Source organism: Scyliorhinus canicula, chromosome 11 (assembly GCF_902713615.1).
Source record: "Scyliorhinus canicula chromosome 11, sScyCan1.1, whole genome shotgun sequence".
NCBI classification, from domain to species: domain Eukaryota; kingdom Metazoa; phylum Chordata; class Chondrichthyes; order Carcharhiniformes; family Scyliorhinidae; genus Scyliorhinus; species Scyliorhinus canicula.
This window is the reverse complement of record NC_052156.1, coordinates 89,139,394-89,157,943: the sequence shown is the minus strand read 5'-3', so window position 1 is coordinate 89,157,943 and position 18,550 is coordinate 89,139,394. Positions and strand designations below refer to the sequence as shown.

Below are 18,550 nucleotides of genomic sequence, written 5' to 3'. Positions count from 1 at the left end.
GGAAAGGATAGCAGTAGAAGGGTGTTTTTCTGAATGGAAAGTTGTGACCAATGGTGTTCCACAAGGATTTGTGCTAGGGCCTCCGTTGTTTGTAGTATACATAAACAATATGGAGGAAAATGTAGCCGGTCTGATTAGTAAGTTCGCGGATGACCCCAAGGCTGGTAGAGTGGCAGATAGTGTTGCGGATTGTCAGAGGATACAGCAGGACATAGATAGGTTGGAGTCTTGGGCAGAGAAATGGCAAATGGAGTTTAATCCAGACAAATGTGAGGTAATGCATTTTGGTAGGTCTAACATAGAGGGGAAATATACCGTAAATGGCAAAACGCTTAGGAATATGGAAAGTCAGAGAGATCTGGGTGTGCAGGTCCACAGATTTTTGAAGGTGGCAACACAAGTGGACAAGGTAGTCAAGAAAGCATACGGAATACATTTAGAATACCCAATTCATTTTTTCCAATTAAAGGGCAACTTAGAATGGCCTATCCACCTACCCTGCACATTTTGGGTTGTGGGGGCGAAACCCATGCAAACACGGGGAGAATATGCAAACTCCACACAGACAGTGACCCAGAGCCAGGATTGAACCTGGGACTTGGCGCCATGAGGCAGCTGTGCTAACCACTGCACCACCATGCTGCCCTGAGTGCTTGCCTTCATTGTACTGGGCATCGAGTTACAAAACTAGCAAGTCATACTACAGTCGTATAGAACCTTGGTAAAGCCGCACTTGGAATATTGCGCAGAATTCTGGTTGCCGGGCAGCACGGTGGCACAGTGGTTAGCATTGCTGCCTACGGCGCTGAGGACCCGGGTTCAAATCCCTGCCCTGGGTCACTGTCCGTGTGGAGTTTGCACATTCTCCCTGTGTCTGCGTGGGTTTCACTCCCACAACCCAAAGATGTGCAGGATAGGTAGATTGGCCATTCTAAATTGTCCCTTAATTGGAAAAAATAATTGGGTACTCTAAATGTTTTTTTTTAAAGAATTCTGGTTGCCACATTACCAGAAGGATGTGGAGGCTTTAGAGAGGGTGCAGAGGAGGTTTACCAGGATGTTACCTGGCCTAGAGGGTGTCAGCTATGTGGAGAGGCTGAATAGACTTGGGCTGTTTTCATTAGCAAGACGGAGGTTGAGGAGCGACCTGATAGAGGTCTACAAGATTATGAGGGGCATGGATAGAGTGGATGGGCAGGCACTCTTTCCCAGGGTGGAGGGGTCAGTCACCAGGGGGCACAGGTTAAAGGCCCGTGGGGCAAAGTATTTTACGCAGAGGGTGGTGAGTGCCTGGAACGCATTGCCAGGGGAGGTTGGGAGAACAGATACCTTAACGGCGTTCAAAAGGCATCTTGACAAACACGTGGATAGGATGGGTATAGAGGGACACGGTACAAGGAAGTGCTGAGGGTTTTGGCAAAGGTTGGTATCATGACCGGTACAGGCTTGGAGGGCCGAAGGGCCTGTTCCTGTGCTGTATTGTTCTTTGTTCTTTGATTTCTGTTAGAAACAGGCTTTCAGAGCCTCATTCAAATTTTAAGGAATTTTGCACAACATACTGGGGAACCAAGCAATCAGGCAGAGTGTACGCCTAGTGCAGGGCTTTCCCCAAGAGGAGGGTGTACTAAAACTCTTCTTTTGATTGTTCCTAGGTGGCCAACTTGCTGCGTTTGTTCCAGATCCCGCAGATCAGCTATGCCTCAACCAGTGCCAAGCTAAGTGATAAATCGCGCTACGATTACTTTGCGCGAACTGTACCTCCAGATTTCTACCAAGCAAAAGCCATGTCTGACATCCTGCGTTTCTTCAACTGGACGTACGTCTCCACCGTGGCATCTGAGGGTGACTATGGCGAGACAGGTATCGAGGCTTTTGAGCAGGAGGCACGCTCCAGGAACATCTGCATCGCCACCTCGGAGAAGGTTGGCCGCTCCATGAACCAGAAGACTTACGATGGGGTCATCAAAGCGCTGATGCAGAAGCCCAACGCCAAAGTGGTGGTCCTGTTCACAAAGAGCGAGGATGCCCGGGAGTTGCTGGCTGCTGCACGCAGGCTCAATGTGTCCTTCATGTGGGTGGCCAGTGATGGCTGGGGTGCGCTGGAGAACGTGGTCAAAGGCAACGAGCAGGCAGCCGATGGGGCCATAACTATCGAGCTGGCATCCCACAACATTGAGGAGTTTACCACCTATTTCGTCAACCTCAATCCTCACAACAACATCAGGAATTCCTGGTTTAGGGAGTTCTGGGAACAGAAGTTCCATTGCAGCTTAAGGACACTTGACTGTGGGAGGAACTCTCTCAAAGTGAAGTTTGAGCAGGAGACAAAGATCATGTTTGTGTTGAATGCGGTGTACGCCATGGCCCACGCCCTCCACAACATGCAACAGGCCCTCTGTCCCAACAGCACCAGGATCTGCCATAACATGAGACCCATGAATGGGAAGAAGTTTTACAAGGATTACATCATCAAAGTTCACTTTGATGGTAAATTAATTCTTCCTCGTTGCTGTACTTCAGCAAATAAAAAGAAGGACTTGCATTTCTGGAGCGCCTTTCATGAGCTCAGGACATCTCAAAGCATGTTACCCCCGATTACAGACTATTGAAGTCACTGTTATAATATTGGAAATTCCACAGCCAATTTACACATAGCAAGCCCCATGAACAGCAAGTGATAAATGATTCGATTGTCTTTACAGTGATGTTTACAGGATAAATATTGCATACAAACATCCGAATTAGGAGCAGGAGTAGGCCATTGGCAACCTCGAGCCTGCTCCATCACTCAATAAAATAATTGGCTGATCTGATTGGCCCATATTACACCTACCCCCCCCCCCCCCCCCCAACTCCCACCCTGATAACCTTTGACACATCAGACAGTACATTAGCACCAGAGTGCTCTTACTGTTTCCACTGGATGTATTTTGCTCATGTCATTTCCATTTACTCATTTTCTTCCTTTTCCTGTTAGCGCTCTCAGACCACAGGACGAATGTTAACTATGAGACTGGATTTATCTGGCTGTGGGTTAGCCCTGGTTCACATAGGAAGACTGAGTGAGGCCCCCTGAGTCAAAGCTGTTCAAGTTAGGCGAGACAACGGCGATAGGGCGGGGAGTGGGACTAAGTGGGGTGCTCTTTCAGAGGGTCTGTGTAGTCTTGATGGGCTGAATGGCCTCCTTCTGCACTGTAGGGATTCTATGGAGTGGGCCGGGATGTCAATCAGGCAAGGAATGGACATGATAACAGTGACTCCTAAGCAGCTCACTTGATAAATCCAGGGTGATCAACTATCCCAGGTTTTCTGGGACTGTCCCATAATTTTCCTTTACTTCTAGCGTCCCAAGTCAGGTCATCCTGGGATGCATATTGCCCCAGATTTCATCTGCTGAGCAGGGTAGCTTTCTGCACATACGTCAACTGTGGCAGGTTGGTGACTTGTGTTCCAGTAGGTGTCTGGAATGAGGGCTATGAGCCCTCCATCCTGGGTCAAGGACAGACTGCCCTACCCCCACCCCTCTCTCAGAGATTTGGCAGCTTCCCTTCACACTCTCTCCAACACCATTCCTCCTTCAAAGCTTCCCCCAATTTATTCTCCCAGAGTTGATCACCCTGCTGCTCACCGTGGAGCTGAGCGATACAGATAAAAAGCCACGACCTAGAATTGATTCTAGTTCTGTGCTGAGGAAGCTGATATCAGCAGAAGGCACTTTGTCGGGCAGGACAATTTGCCTCAGTGCCCCAGGGCGAGTGTGGAGGAGACAATTCAGGTAGTGCTCGTCCTTCTGATTGTTTTGTCAGGTGGTGAAGGATAGAACAGGAATCAGGGACACACACCTTACTGTGCACCTCCAGTAGGTGGATGGTGTGTTGAACTTTGACAAGGCCAGAATCTCATTACCTACGGTCTGATCCTATGTGTGCTAGTTTGATCCTGTTGCCTCACTGCATTAATTTACTTCAGAGACCCTGTCAATCCTTTTCTCTTTTCTCCCCAGCTCCTTTCCGACCTCAAGGTACAAGGAGTGAAATCCGATTTGACACATTTGGAGATGGGATTGGCCGGTACAATATCTTAAATTACCAGTCGAAAGGTGGGAGATACACCTATCAGAAAGTTGGGTACTGGGGAGAAGATCTCACGTTGAACACCAGCTTGATTCCCTGGGCCGATTCATCCATCCCCACTTCTCAGTGCAGTGATCCCTGTGCCAAGAATGAAGCCAAGAGTATGCAGCGAGGAGATGTGTGCTGCTGGCTCTGTATTCCCTGTCATCATTACGAGTTCCTCTATGATGAGTTCACTTGCATGGATTGTGGGCCTGGGAGATGGCCCACTGAGGATCTCAGCAGCTGCTATGACCTTCCAGAAGAGTATATCAAATGGGAGGATTCCTGGGCCATTGGGCCCATCACCATCTCCTGCCTTGGCTTCATCTCAACGCTCTGTGTGTTTGGGATCTTTGTTAAAAACAACAACACCCCAGTGGTAAAAGCATCAGGACGCGAACTCTGCTACATCCTTCTCATCGGGGTTCTGATGTGCTACAGCATGACCCTCATCTTCATCGCTAAACCCTCCACCACAGTATGTACCTTGCGCCGGTTAGGATTGGGATCCTCCTTCGCAGTTTGCTACTCGGCCCTCCTCACCAAGACGAACCGCATCGCCAGAATCTTCAACGGGGTCAAAGACGGCACGCAGAGACCGCGCTGCATCAGCCCGACTTCCCAAGTAGTCATCTGCTTGGCACTGATCTCTTGCCAATTGATTGTCGTCACCGTGTGGCTCGTGGTGGAAACGCCCGGCACCAGAAAGGAGACAACACCCGAGAAACGGGACATTGTCACTCTGAAGTGTAACACGAAGGAGTCCAGCATGCTCACTTCACTGACGTACACGGTGGTTCTCATTGTGCTCTGCACTGTGTATGCCTTTAAAACAAGGAAGTGCCCGGAGAATTTCAACGAGGCCAAGTTCATCGGGTTTACCATGTATACCACATGCATAATCTGGCTGGCCTTCCTGCCAATCTTCTACGTCACCTCCAGCGACTATCGGGTAAGCAATGTGCCAAGGTCTTTACTGTACCAGGAAGGAACCAACCTTAAACTGACCCTAACGTCTGATTGCTGAGCACTTACTTACGAGCTGGCCCAGACTTCAGCAACATTTCTCATTTTTGCCCCATAGTTCTGAAGCCAAACGTGGCCCTGATTTTCCATGGGTTATTTAATATTTTATAAATCCTCATGGTCCCCAAGGTCCGGCTCGCTGGCCCGCCCACCTTCCCCCACAGTACCAATCACTCCCCCCTGTCCTGGTTTTCTCTCATTTCCTCTATCCTGTTCCCACCATGGGTATTCAACCGGATCCTGGTCTGAGTTTGGATTTGTGTGCTAGTTGAGATGAGGCACGTTCGTGCTGGGAAATGGAGTCTGTTTCTTTCTCGGGCCCCCAGCATGAGCATCGAACACTCTTATCACATGGACAACACAGACACGGGTATTAGCGTACAGCTTCCTCCATTTCACCCTCCAATGCACGACAGCTCTAACCCTTAGAAGAATTACATAACATTTATAGCAGGAAAAAACAGAAAAATGGCAATTGTGTGCTAGGGTTTAAGCCCCTCACAGATCCCCTTTCATTTTACCTCATGTCACCCCACCAGAAGATCCTGATATTCCTTTCAGTCCCTCACTGTATTTGCCCTGCACTGTCTGCCACCATGGATTTGCCCAGCTTCCCCTTAGCTACATCAATGAACAATCACGCTGTTCTGGTGTGGCCATCTCTTTACATTTATCACATCCCTAGCTGTCCTGTAGCCTCTCTGAGCACAATTGTCATGTCATGCAAAGTTGTTTTTGTCATCTGACTCCATTCCTGTCAGGACTACCCAGAATAATCTCCCGCGACCTGATATCAGCTGGCAGAGGAGAATTTCATCCCATCCCATCAATCTGGTCATGGTCACTATATTGCTGACATGTTGACAGCATGGTAGCATGGTGGTTAGCATAAATGCTTCACAGCTCCAGGGTCCCAGGTTCGATTCCTGGCTGGGTCGCTGTCTGTGTGGAGTCTGCACGTCCTCCCCCTGTGTGCGTGGGTTTCCTCCGGGTGCTCCGGTTTCCTCCCACAGTCCAAAGATGTGCGGGTTAGGTGGATTGGCCATGCTAAATTGCCCGTAGTGTTCTAAAAAAGTAAGGTTAAGGGGGGGGGGGGGTTGTTGGGTTACGGGTATAGGGTGGATACGTGGGTTTGAGTAGGGTGATCATGGCTCGGCACAACATTGAGGGCCGAAGGGCCTGTTCTGTGCTGTACTGTTCTATGTTGAAGAGCTAACAGACATTGGGAAACTTTGAAGAGCTTTAGGAGATGTTTCTTTAAGCTGGAACCATAACCTTCACCATCTGAATCTGAACAAGTCCCATTGGGGGATAGATGGTGTTTACACAGGCACTGGGTTCATTCTGCTACCATCCACTTACATTTCCTGCTACTGATTCTAATTCATTCCGGTTTTATTCCTGATTCTATTTCCATTGGCTTCACCTCACTTTCATTATCTCTGAGTTTAAATCAACCTCAACTGCTTCTCTTCCCTGAACAGCACCCCAAGCCCACCTCCAATTTTCAAGCTTATCACTCACCTCACGCCTGTTCCCCATGTACAACTCTGTGACCTTGACCCTCTCCCATGTGCCACCCTGTGACCCTGTGACCTCCTCTAACTTTTCCCCGTATAAGTCTCTCGCCTCCTCTAAACTCTCCCCATGTATGACCCTGTGACCTCTACCCTCTCACCATGTATGATCTTCTGACCTCCTCTACCCTCACCCCATGAATGACCCTGTGACCTCTATCCTCTCTCCATGTACGACCTTGTAACCTCCTCTACCCTCTTCCCATGAATTACCCTATGACCTCTACCCAATCCCTATGTATGACCCTGTGACCTCTGCCCTCTCCCCATGTACGACCCTGTGCCCTCCTCCAACCTCTCCCTGTGTATTTTTAAAAGAAAATTAGAGTACCTAATCATTTTCTACAATTAAGGGGCAATTTAGTGTGGCCAATCCACTTACCTTTTGGGTTGTGGGGGTGAAACCCACGCAAACACGGGGAGAAAGTGCAAACTCCACATGGACAGTGACCCAGAGCCGGGATCGAACCTGGGACCTCGGCGCTGTGTGGCAGCTGTGCTAACCCACTGTGCCACCATGCTGCCCTTTCCCCATGTATGACCCTGTGATCTCTACCCTCTCCCCATGTATGGCCCAGTGACCTTCGCCACCCTCTTGTGTATGTTGCTGTGACGTTTCTAATCTCTCCCCGTGTATGGCCCTCTGACTTCCATCCTCTTCCCATGTATGATCCTGTGACCTCTGCTATACTCCCCAAGTACGACCCTGTGACCTCCTCCGCCCTCTCCCTATGTACGACCTTGTGACCTCGTTTACCCTCACCCCGTGTATGGCCCTGTGATCTCTACCCTCTCCCCATGTACGACCCCTCTACTATCTTCCCATTAATGACCTATGAACTCTGCCTTCTACCCTTGAATGAACCCTGTGACCTCCTCTGTCCTCTCCCTATATTTGACTTGATAGGATCATCTATATCTTTCCCTCCACATCTTCCCCTTTCTCATTGTCCCTCTCCATCTGCGACCAGTCTGGTCATGCTCACTATATTGCTGACATGTTGAATAGCTAATAGACATTGGGAAACTTTGAAGAGCTTTAAGAGATGTTTCTTTAAGCTGGAATTGTAACCTTCACCATCTTAATCATCAAACAGCGATCTCCGACGTGACTGATAATATTGTCGTCACAATGAGTCGGGTTGAGCCACGTAAAGAACACTGCCAATTGTCATCCTGTTGGATTTTTATAACTATAAATAATTATTTATCTTTGTTCTTATTCATATCTGACTATTTAATAATACATGCTATGGATGAACTATTCATTTTGCGTGTAGAAGTGAAATGAAGGCAGCAGTTGTCTTGGGTTACGTGTCGCTGAGTCATTCACCGGATCTGGGATTTCACCTTAAAAGGAAAGGCCTGGAACTGATCTATTTCTGCTAATTTATTCTCTGGGCGGGGGGGAGGGGTTGGGGGGGGGGGGGGGGGGGGGGGGGGGACATTGGCAAGGCTGGCACTTATTGCCATTCTTTCGCTGCCCTGAGAAGATGGTAGCTTCTTTTAGGTTTGACACATCGTAGGGGCGAATGAGTCACTGGAGTTACATATAGTTCATATAGATCACCCCTCATATTACCAGACCATTCCAAAGTCTTCTGCAGCCAATTAATTGCTTCAGATGTGTAGGCAACATTGTATTTCAGGTAATACACAAACCAGTTTAGTACAGAGTAGGATCCGACAAACATGAAATGAAATAAATGACCAATTAAATCTGCCATGGAGGTAACACTGAGAACTCTGTGCTTTTCTTTGGGAAAGTGGCAAGGCATCATTTCCATCTCCATAAATAGACAGTGTGGCTCTAGGGGTGGCACACTGGCACAGTGGTTAGCACTCCTGCCTCACAGTGTCAGGGATCTGGGTTCGATTCTGGCCTTGGGTGACAATGTGGAGTTTACACAATCTCCCCATACCTGCGTGGAATTCCTCCTGGTGCTCCAGTTTCCTCCCACCGTCCAAAGATGTGCGGGTTAGGTGGGGTTACAGGGATAGGGTGGGGAGAGTGGGCATCGGTAGGGTGTTTTTGGCAGGGTCGGTGCAGGCTCGATGGACCGAATGGCCTCCTTCTGCACTGTAGGGATTCTATGGATCCAGTTCAGGATTTGGCCTGTCTTATGGAGAAATGCCTGGGTTTTAGTGAGCAACACTGTCCGAAGGGAGTCCTTGTTTTGATCTGACGCTCTCCCTCTCTCTCTCCTCACAGGTCCAGACCACCACCATGTGTATCTCCATTAGTCTGAGTGGCTCCGTCGTGTTGGGTTGTCTGTTCGCCCCCAAAATCCACATCATCCTTTTCCAGCCTCAGAAAAATGTGGTCACTCACCGGGTGGCGACCAGTCGCTTCAGCGTGACTGGGTCAGGAGCTGTCCACTCTCACGGTGAGTATCTCCCCCTGCCTCAGGCTGGATTTTCAGGTTTCCTCGTCTCTCACAGAGAGGATTAACCCTTCCACTGCTCCTCTGCCTGATGCTCCCTATGTACTTGTCTAAAAAATGGTTTACATTTGTATAGATGACCGGAAGTGCTCGTTTTGTGAGAGTTTTCACCCTACACCAGTAACCTCCTTCCTCCCTCTCCCTGTACTATTGACTTCTGTTGGGGTATGGTCCCTTTGTGTGTCAATCTCAGCCCCCCTGAGCATTGGACCTTACAGCCCATTGAGCACTCTTCACACTTCAAAGTCCAAATGATAAGCTATTTAAATATATTTGTGGGGACAGAGAAATCAAGACTGAACTTCTCCCTCCATGAGTCGAGCGAGAGGACACTGAAGACAACTGTGCCCCTCCTTTCACCACACGTGTCCAACATGTGCACAGATACAGAGAGCTTGTGGGCCCCGATAAGTGCAGGGACAGCAGTGTTTGCATCCTTCTATCTAGGAGAGATGACGGACATACAGAAAACAATCCGTTTTGGTGGGGTGTTTTCATTTGGCTCGCCTTCGCGAACGCCAATCCTTGAGAGGCAGCCTCTGCCCCCAGCCGTGTGCATGAAGCTCCCAATTGACACTCTGCTTTGTTGCTTTTGGTGTTGCCAAGCTGCCGTAACTGCTGGTTGCCATGGCAGTGCACGGCAGCCCACAGGAGGTGTCGCTGAGCTAAACCTTGTCATTTCTCTTTGCAGGTTCCGCCGTGCACTATGTACCAACTGTGTGTAACGGGCGCGAGATCGTGGACTCCACGACATCGTCACTATGAGGACTGGATGTAGGCCTGTCTACCTGCCACTAACCTCCTCACCTGCTAATGACCCCCCCCCCCCCCCCCACCCCCCCACTCCCTTCGCCATGACTCCTCCAGAGAAATGTACAAATAAAAGTGACAAAACTGGTTATTATGTTCAATGTATAAAAGGTTTTTAATAAGTGGACTTCTCGTGAATTAGTTTGTGCTATTGTAATTAATGTAAATAAAGTGGGTTTTTTTAATAAATAGTGTAACCTAGTCACTCGTAACCACTCCTAGATTAGAACCAGGTCAGTGGAGTCATTAGGACAAATTATTATCAAGTAGATCCCAACAATGTATGAAATTCTGGCAGCTAAGAGGTTCCTAGTGACTCCCTGGTGTCAAACTTTCTTGTCTAAAAAGTTCCCCCCACCCCACACTGGCTCTGCCTCCTGAGGAAGCTGACCATGGTCACTGGTTCACGGCGACCAGATTTGCCATGTTTTCCCACTCTTTTCCCACCAGCTTCCCAGTATGTGCTCACAGCAGAAGGCAAGGACTTGGAAAGCCTATCCATGGTGAGTTCCATGCCTCCTTTATCACGTGGGACTGTGGGATTTCCAAGCTGTTGAGTGGTTTCGATAGGGAGATGCTGCTGCCCTTGGCAGGAGGTTCAGCAACCAAACAGTGTAGGCTTGACAAGCCAGTGGGGAGATGAGGAGAAAATATTTTATACAGCAAGTTGTTGCGATCAGGAATCTACTGCCTGAATGGGCACCGGGAGAAAATGTTACTAATTTTCAAAAGGGGAAATAGATAAATACTTGAAAAGAGAAAAGAATTGAAAGAGCAGGGGAATGGGATTTATCAGATAGCAGACACATGCAGGATGTGTTGGATGGTCTCTGTTCTGGGTGGTTCTAGAATTTTAATGGGAGATTATTGTGATTCGCTGTGAAAATCCCCATCCAGAGGCCATGCAGCTCCTGTCTGGAGTCAGCTCCCCTGTCGTATAGCCATGGACTCATTTTTAATGCGTGCGTGGTGTTGGGTGTAGTCAACCCGGGCAGGCATCAGAGCCGAGCTCCATTCTGTCCTCATCTGATGTACCCAAGTTCAATTGATTGCAACTGGTACAGCATCCTTGGTTACTTTTACTCTTCCCTATACTAGGCCAGTTCTCATATGCTCTTTCCTTTCCTGGCTGCTATTAGCTGAAACAGTCCAGAATGGGGATCAAATCATAGAATAAAATCGTAGGACGTACAGCATGAAGGAGGCCATTCAGCCCATTGTGCCCATGTCAGCTCATGGAAAGAGCTATCCAATTAGTGCCAATTCCCTGCTCTCTCTCCATTTCCACACAAATCTTTGCAAGTATTTCTCCAATTCCCTTTCGAAAGTTACTCTTGAATTTTCTTCCAGTGCCATTGCAGACGGTGCGTACCAGATCGTCATAACACACTCACTGCATTAAAACATTCTCATTGGCTTCTTTACCAACTATGTTACAAGCACAAAGCATTAGGATCAGGAGGAGGCCATTCAGCCCCTTGAGTCTGCTCCGCCAATTGATAAGGTCATCTGATTTTGGCCCCTGTCTGTATCCACATAATCTCTGACTCGCTTGTCAATCAAGGATCTATGTAACTCGACCTTGAATTCATTCAGTAACCCAGTCTCCACTGCTCTCTCACTCTCTCTGTGTCCTCCGGTTACTGGTCCTTGTGCCCCTGGAAACAGTTTTCCTCTGTCTACTCAATCAAACTTTCTCAATGTTTAATTCCATATTAAATCCCCCCTCAACCTTCTCTGCTCTAAGGAGAACAAAGTGAGATCTCACTAAATCGTCCAGCTCTCTTCCACACCAGTCAATGGGTTTACAAGGTGTAAATTTGGAGCCACTTACATTTTAAATGTTGCCATCTCATCTTATTGACTCCTTCCTCAAGGCCATTAGGGTTAATGGCATTAGAACAATTTTAACCCGGTTTCCAGCGGCCGTAGCTCCTCACAAAGCTTCCCATAAACTCTCACACGAGCTGACAAGCTCAGTCTCAAGTGACCACAAGAATAGCCTGGAGGGGTGGAGGAAGCAGAGTAACAGAAGCTTTCAAAAAGGAATTTGATATCTATTTGAGAAGGAAGAATTTGGAGAGTGTTGGGGAACAGAGAAGGGGAGTGGGACTAATTGACTAGATCTTTGAAAGATCTAGCACAGACATGAGGAGCTGAATGGCCTCTTTCTATGCTGTCAGATACTGTGAAGTTACATGTTGAGCAGCTGCAAAAAGCAAAGATAACAACAATCCGAGGTATGATCAGAAGGTATTCAGGACAAGAAAGGAGTTTCGATGAGATGCTGCTGAAATATCTTTCTCATTTTTTTATTCAGGGTTGTTGTAACAGAATTTGTGAAGAATTAGTTTATATTTTATACTTTTTGTCTGAATAGTAGAATGTGGATGCAGAGTCTGGGAATATGTTGTTTAATTGCTTGGATTTGGTTGCTATTAACATAAAAGGGGTCACCACTTATTTTGAAACTTAACAGTGGTTAGAATTATATGTATATGTTATCAAATTGTTTGTTTACATTATACTGGTGTTTTAGGTGGTTTATTTGACATGGACAGCATAAAATCTGTGAATCCAGCATAAACAGTTTAATCTAAAACTGGGAGAAATTCCAAAAGATTGGGACTAGCAAACAGCAAGGGTTTGACAAGCAGCCAAATTGGCTGGAGAGGCCAGCAAGATTAGGAATATTAGAGTATTTAGAAACTTTTATTCAATTATACAACATTCCAGACAGATTTTTAGCAAAGAGCTTTAATTAAAACATAATTTGCTCGTGCAGTGAAATGTAATGCTTCCTTCACCTTGGTGGTCAGTAACAGTCAATGTCAATGACCCTCCCCTCTGGCTCTGTGAATGAAGGAAGACAATTCAGAAACCTTTAACTTCAAAGAAATTCAGAAAGTCCACTTCTCCCCGAATTGCTGCATCACTCACAGGAAGGTCAGAGACACCCAAACATTCAGAGACATCAAGGAGATAGAGGGTGTCAGAGAGGCCAGGAAGAATAAGGAGTTCAGAAGTCAGGACATTAACATGGGCCAGAATTCTCTGACCGTTTGCTGGCGGTGGGATTCTCCATGTCGCTGGCAGCACACCCCTGCCCACAGGTGTCCCGGCGGTGTGGGGTGGTTTTAATGTGAATTCCCATCGACAGCGGCTTAAGCAGTGAATCCCTCCGCCAGTGAACAGCACCCCGCCTCCTGCGGCCAAATAACACGCGGTTGTGAGGTCGGAGAATCCCACCCGTGATTGGGAACAGCAGAGCGACAACAGATTTCGCATCATGATGCTCCTCAGTGATATCATCCACACGTTGGCAGGCGACGCTGAAATCCTGCTTACCCCATCTCTCTCGACATCTCCGCTGTCTCTACATTATCAGACAGTCAGTACTGGATGATCAGAAATTTCCTCCAACTAAATATTGGGAAAATGCTGAAGGCATTATCTTCAGCCCCAACCACAGACTCTGCTCCCTAACAACCAACTCTCCCTGGCAACTTTCAATGGCTGAACCAAACTGTCAGGAAGGTTGGTGCCATATTTGATCCTGAGGTGAGTTTCCAACCACATGTTCTCCCCGTCACTAAGACCGCTCATTTCCACCTTCACATCATCATTCGATTCTGCTCCTCCCTCAGCCCATCCTCGGATGAAACCCTCACAATGCTTTTGTCATCTCTGGTCTTGATGATTTCAATGTGCTCCTGACTGACCACCCATTTTCCACCCAAAATAAAATTAAATTCATCCAAAGGTCTGGTGCCATATCCTAATGCAGATCAAGTCCCATTATCCTATCATCCCTGTGCCTGCTAACCTATATTGGGTCCCATTATCCTATCATCCCTGTGCCTGCTAACCTATATCGGGTCCTGGTTAAACAATGCCTTGTTTTTAGAATTCTTATCCTTGTTTTCAAATCACACATTGGCCTCACCCCTCCCTATCCCTGTAACCTCCTCCAGCTCCATAACCCTCAAAAATATCTTCCAATTCTAGCCTCTTGAGCATCTCCAATTTGAATTGCTCCACCAAAGTTGCATATTTAGCTGTCGAGGCATCAAGCTCTGAAATTCCCTCCCTACATCTCTCCACCTCTCTACCGCCCAACCTCTCTTTCCTCCTTTATGACACTCCTTCAAAATGGCCTCTTTGACCGAGCTTTTGGTCAATGTCCCCAGAGGTCCAGTGTCAGATTTGCTTTGAGGGCACTCCAGTGAAACCCTTTAGGACATTTCACAATGTTAAACTTTCTGTATAAATGCAAGTTGTTGACGCAGTTGTTGAGCTCTAAGAAATCAGGAACATTCGTGTCGCCAAAGAGATCAAACAATCTCAGTGTCAGAAAGATAGCCAAAGACTTTGGGGGCATCTTAGCTGGCAGCTAGACCGTGAGAATCAGAGGCATCAAAGTGGCCGGTTACACCTCTTGGAAACAATCTCAAAGTGCTTCCCGTGCTTTTTTCTTTGGAATACAGTTACTGCTGTATGTGATCATAGCAGCTATTTTGCACAAAGCAAAGTTTGAACAAATCACAAGTTAATAATTAAGTTAAGAATGACCAGTTAATCTGTTTTGGGTGACTAGGATGAGGAGCAAGGTCTTCACTTAAAGGATTGTGAACCTTTGGAATTCTTCACCTCAGAGAAATGTGAATGCTCAGTCAAAGAATATATTCAAGGCTAAAATATATAGATTACTGGCTTAATGACGAGGCTGGGGTGAACTAACTAGATTTATTTACACTATTTACAAAGGTCTGCATAACACAGCATATCACTCCTACAATCCAGTTTTAGGCTTGTTTTTATATTAGCTCATAACGAGCCCCAGGTGGGTAGCTTCTGCCCTTACCTGGAGAGCTTGTATTCCACGGAGAGATCAATGATGGTTTCCCCGTGATCCTCGTGGGGTTTATGACAATTGGGGACTAAGAAAATCAAGCAATATGGAGATAGGGTGGGAAGGTGAAGTTGAGGTAAATTGAGCTCTCAAAAGGCCTACCTCTCCTCCTATTTCTGTTCCTTTGTTCCCAGAGAAATCTCTGCTCTCGAAATGGTGCAAAGGGATCTTTAACATTCAGCTATAGACTGGAGCAGCTAAATAGGCCTCAGTTTAACATCTTATCTGCAGGGTTACTTGTTCTCAGCCATAGCCCAGTGGGTAGCACTCTTTGAAGCTTGTGTTAAACCAACATCCCAGGACTGAGCATTTCATTTAGGCCAATACTCTAGTGTAGTACAGGTTTGGGGGCGGGGGGTGGGGTGCTGCACTATTAAAGTGCTGTTTCTTGGTTGCCTCCTCATTAAACCAAAGCTCTCGCTGTTCTCCCAGATCAGATGGCACTATTTGAGGAATAGGAGGTATTTCACCCAGTGCGCTGCAGAGATTAATCCATCAACTAACATTTTTCTGCTTCTTGAATTTAGTTATGCACAAATTAGTCGCAGTGCTTTCCTACATGGCAACAATTTTCTAATTTAATTAAGCCTTTAGTGGCTATGAAATCTTTAGGATGCCCTGAGGCCATGCAATGTATTACATAAACACAGGTTCCCCCAGCACTATACTGGAGCTTCAACTTGGGATTTTGTACTCCGCTCGTGGGATGCAATTGAATTCACAGCTTTCTTGATCCCACTTTCGCTTCTAAGAGAGAACATTAAATGCTACCTGGAACAAACCAGGGTTACAAGACTGTCCAGGATGACTGAGCAGATTAGGGAAGTCTAAGTGGCCAGGTGTTCCAAGGACATTAAGGGCCACAAAGGAGAGAATCCAGAGAATTCCTAGAGTGCAGAAGGAGGCCATTTGGCCCATCGAGTCTGCATTGACCCTCTGAAAGAGCACTCTACCTGTACCCAGTGCCGTGCCCTATCCCTGTAATCTCAACTAACCTTAATGGGCAATTTAGCGGCCCAATCCACCTAACCCGCACATCTATGGACACAAGCTGCGGGATTCTCCATCGGCGGGACACTCCGCCTCGCGGCAGCACACACGTGCCTGAGGGAACGGAGAATCCTGCTGCCAGCGGGGGCTCGCTGCGCCGGAAAATGGGCTGACGGGACGGAGAATCCCGCCCAAGGAAAACCAAAGAGTGTCAAACACACCAAGATGGACAGGGGTACTAAGATAAGGTACATCAGTGTGGCCAGAGATAGCAAAGACCTTGTATATCATGGATACCAAGGTCGTAAGTAAGGGAGATTCAGAATCATAGAAGGACATCACAGATTGAAGGAAATCACAAGGTGTTTGTTTGCAGTGTTCCCAAGGTCAGGTTCTCCAGGGCAGTCCACCAGGTTTCCAATGCATCCTGTTATAGATTGAATGGAGCATTCGCTGTAAAGTTTTCAAAAGGACAAAATGCTTATTCAAAACTGTACTGAATCAGTGCTGAATGTTTTATTGGAGAACTTAAAAGTGTTTAGTGTTTTTTTTAAACTGAGTTCATATTTTGTAGGTATTTGAAAACCTAAGGTGCTGAATAAAAACCAGAGTGAGAAAAACCTCTTAGTTGCTGATTTATTTTGCAACCTGCACACATTGAAACCACAAGTAATGGCAGGGAGGGCAAAGTGTGCAGCAGCACTTTGGTCATCAGTGCTTATTCGTCAGTGAATTTGTGAAAGGTTGGACATGTCCGTCCAGTTACTTTTTTCTGTGGAGGTCACCAACATGGTGTTTAAAAGGAATGTCCATGGTTATTCTCTTCATGGACTTTCAGAAGGCATTAAATTATTATTACAAGGCACTATGAACACAAATGGCAGCACAGTAGCATTGTGGATAGCACAATCGCTTCACAGCTCCAGGGTCCCAGGTTTGATTCCGGCTTGGGTCACTGTCTGTGCGGAGTCTGCACATCCTTCCCGTGTGTGCGTGGGTTTCCTCCGGGTGCTCCAGTTTCCTCTCACAGTCCAAAGATGTGCAGGTTAGGTGGATTGGCCATGATAAATTGCCCTTAGTGTCCAAAATTGCCCTTAGTGTTGGGTGGGATTACTGTGTTATGGGGATAGGGTGGAGGTGTTGACCTTGGGTAGGGTGCTCTTTCCAAGAGCCGGTGCAGACTCGATGGGCTGAATGGCCTCCTTCTGCACTGTAAATTCTATGAAATGAGTGTAAATGGATTGTGGAGGTAATCTTGGGAGGTGTGTTGATAGTTGCGCGAGTGGCAGAGGATGGAAAATGGGGATTATCCTCTGATTAATGAAATGTGTCAAGTAGTGATGCCCAGAGATCGGAACGGGGGCCTCAGCAATTCATCATATTTATTAGTGACTTGGGGTGAAGGATTCGAGCTGGAAACTGAAAGTGCTGGAAAAGCTTAGCAGCTCCTGCAGCATCTGAGAAACAGAGTTAACGGAGTTCCAAGGACAGTCATATTGGACTCAAACGTTAACACTGTTTCTCGCCCCACCAGTGCTGCCAAACCTCAAAGAGGTGACCAGGTGTGTAGATGAGGGCAATGGATCTGACATAGTCTACTTGCACTTCAGCAAGGTTTTTGATAAGGTGCCACATGGGAAGCTAATATCAAAGGTAAGAGTCCATGGGATCCAAGGAAATTTGGCAAATTGGATCCAGAATTGGCTGAGTGGCAGGAAGCAGAGGGCGATGGTCAAGGGGTGTTTTTCTGACTGGAAACCTGTGTCCAGTGGGGTCCCGCAAGGATAAGTGTTGGGCCGTTGCTGCCTGTATAAATGATTCAGACATGAATGTAAGAGGGTTGATCAGTAAGTTTGCTGATGATACAAAAATTGGCAGGGTGGTAAATAGTGAGGAGGATAGCCTTAGATTACAGGAAGATACAGAACGGGTGGTCAGATGGGCTGATCAGTGGGAAATGGAATTCAATCCAATAAGAGCGATGGGATGCATTTGGGCAGGACAAACGAGGCAAGGGAATACATGATACAGGAGCCTGGGTAGCACCAAGGATCAGAGGGATCTTGGTGTGCACGTACGTCAGTCCCTAAGGTAGCAGGGCAGGCGGATAAGGTGGTGAAGAAGGCATATGGTATACTTGCCTTTATGAGCCAAGGGATAGATTTTGGGAGCAGGGAGGTTATGCTGGAACTGTGTGAAATGTTGATTAGGCCACAGCTAGAGTCCTATGTGCAGTTCTGGAATCCACATTAAAGGAGGGATGTGATAGCACAAAGGGTGCAGAGGAGATTTACCAGGATGTTGCCTGAGAAAAATGGAAAAAAAAATGAAAATGAGCTGGAGAGTTTTAGCTATGAAGAGAGATTGGATAGACTGGGGTTGTTTTCCTTGGAGCAAGGGAGACTGAGGGAGGACATGATTGAGATGGATATAATTATGAGGGGTATAGAGTAGACAGGAAGAAACATTTCCCCTTGGTGGAGGGATCAATAACCAGGGGGATTGATTTAAGGCAAGGGGCAGGAGGGTTAGAGGGTATGTGAGGAAAAACCTTTACACCCAGAGGGTGGCAAGAGCCTGGAACTCATTGCCTGAAAAGGTGATGGAGGCAGAGACCCCCATAACATTTTAGAAATATTTCAATGTGCAATTGCGATGCCAAGGTAAGGTTTTGGG

General features: G+C 47.1%; 1 protein-coding gene across 1 annotated transcript in view; it reads left to right on the top strand.

Moving 5' to 3' along the window:
* LOC119973182 (metabotropic glutamate receptor 3-like) overlaps nucleotides 1–16,496 on the top strand; it is a 90,473-nt gene extending 73,977 nt beyond the window's left edge. The window contains exons 2-5 of the mRNA XM_038810827.1: nucleotides 1,653–2,487; nucleotides 4,004–5,067; nucleotides 8,931–9,105; nucleotides 9,854–16,496. Coding sequence (XP_038666755.1) covers nucleotides 1,653–2,487; nucleotides 4,004–5,067; nucleotides 8,931–9,105; nucleotides 9,854–9,927 — 2,148 coding nt within the window. The 3' untranslated portion in view covers nucleotides 9,928–16,496. The remainder of the gene's footprint in view (nucleotides 1–1,652; nucleotides 2,488–4,003; nucleotides 5,068–8,930; nucleotides 9,106–9,853) is intronic.
* Nucleotides 16,497–18,550: the final 2,054 nt, after the last annotated feature.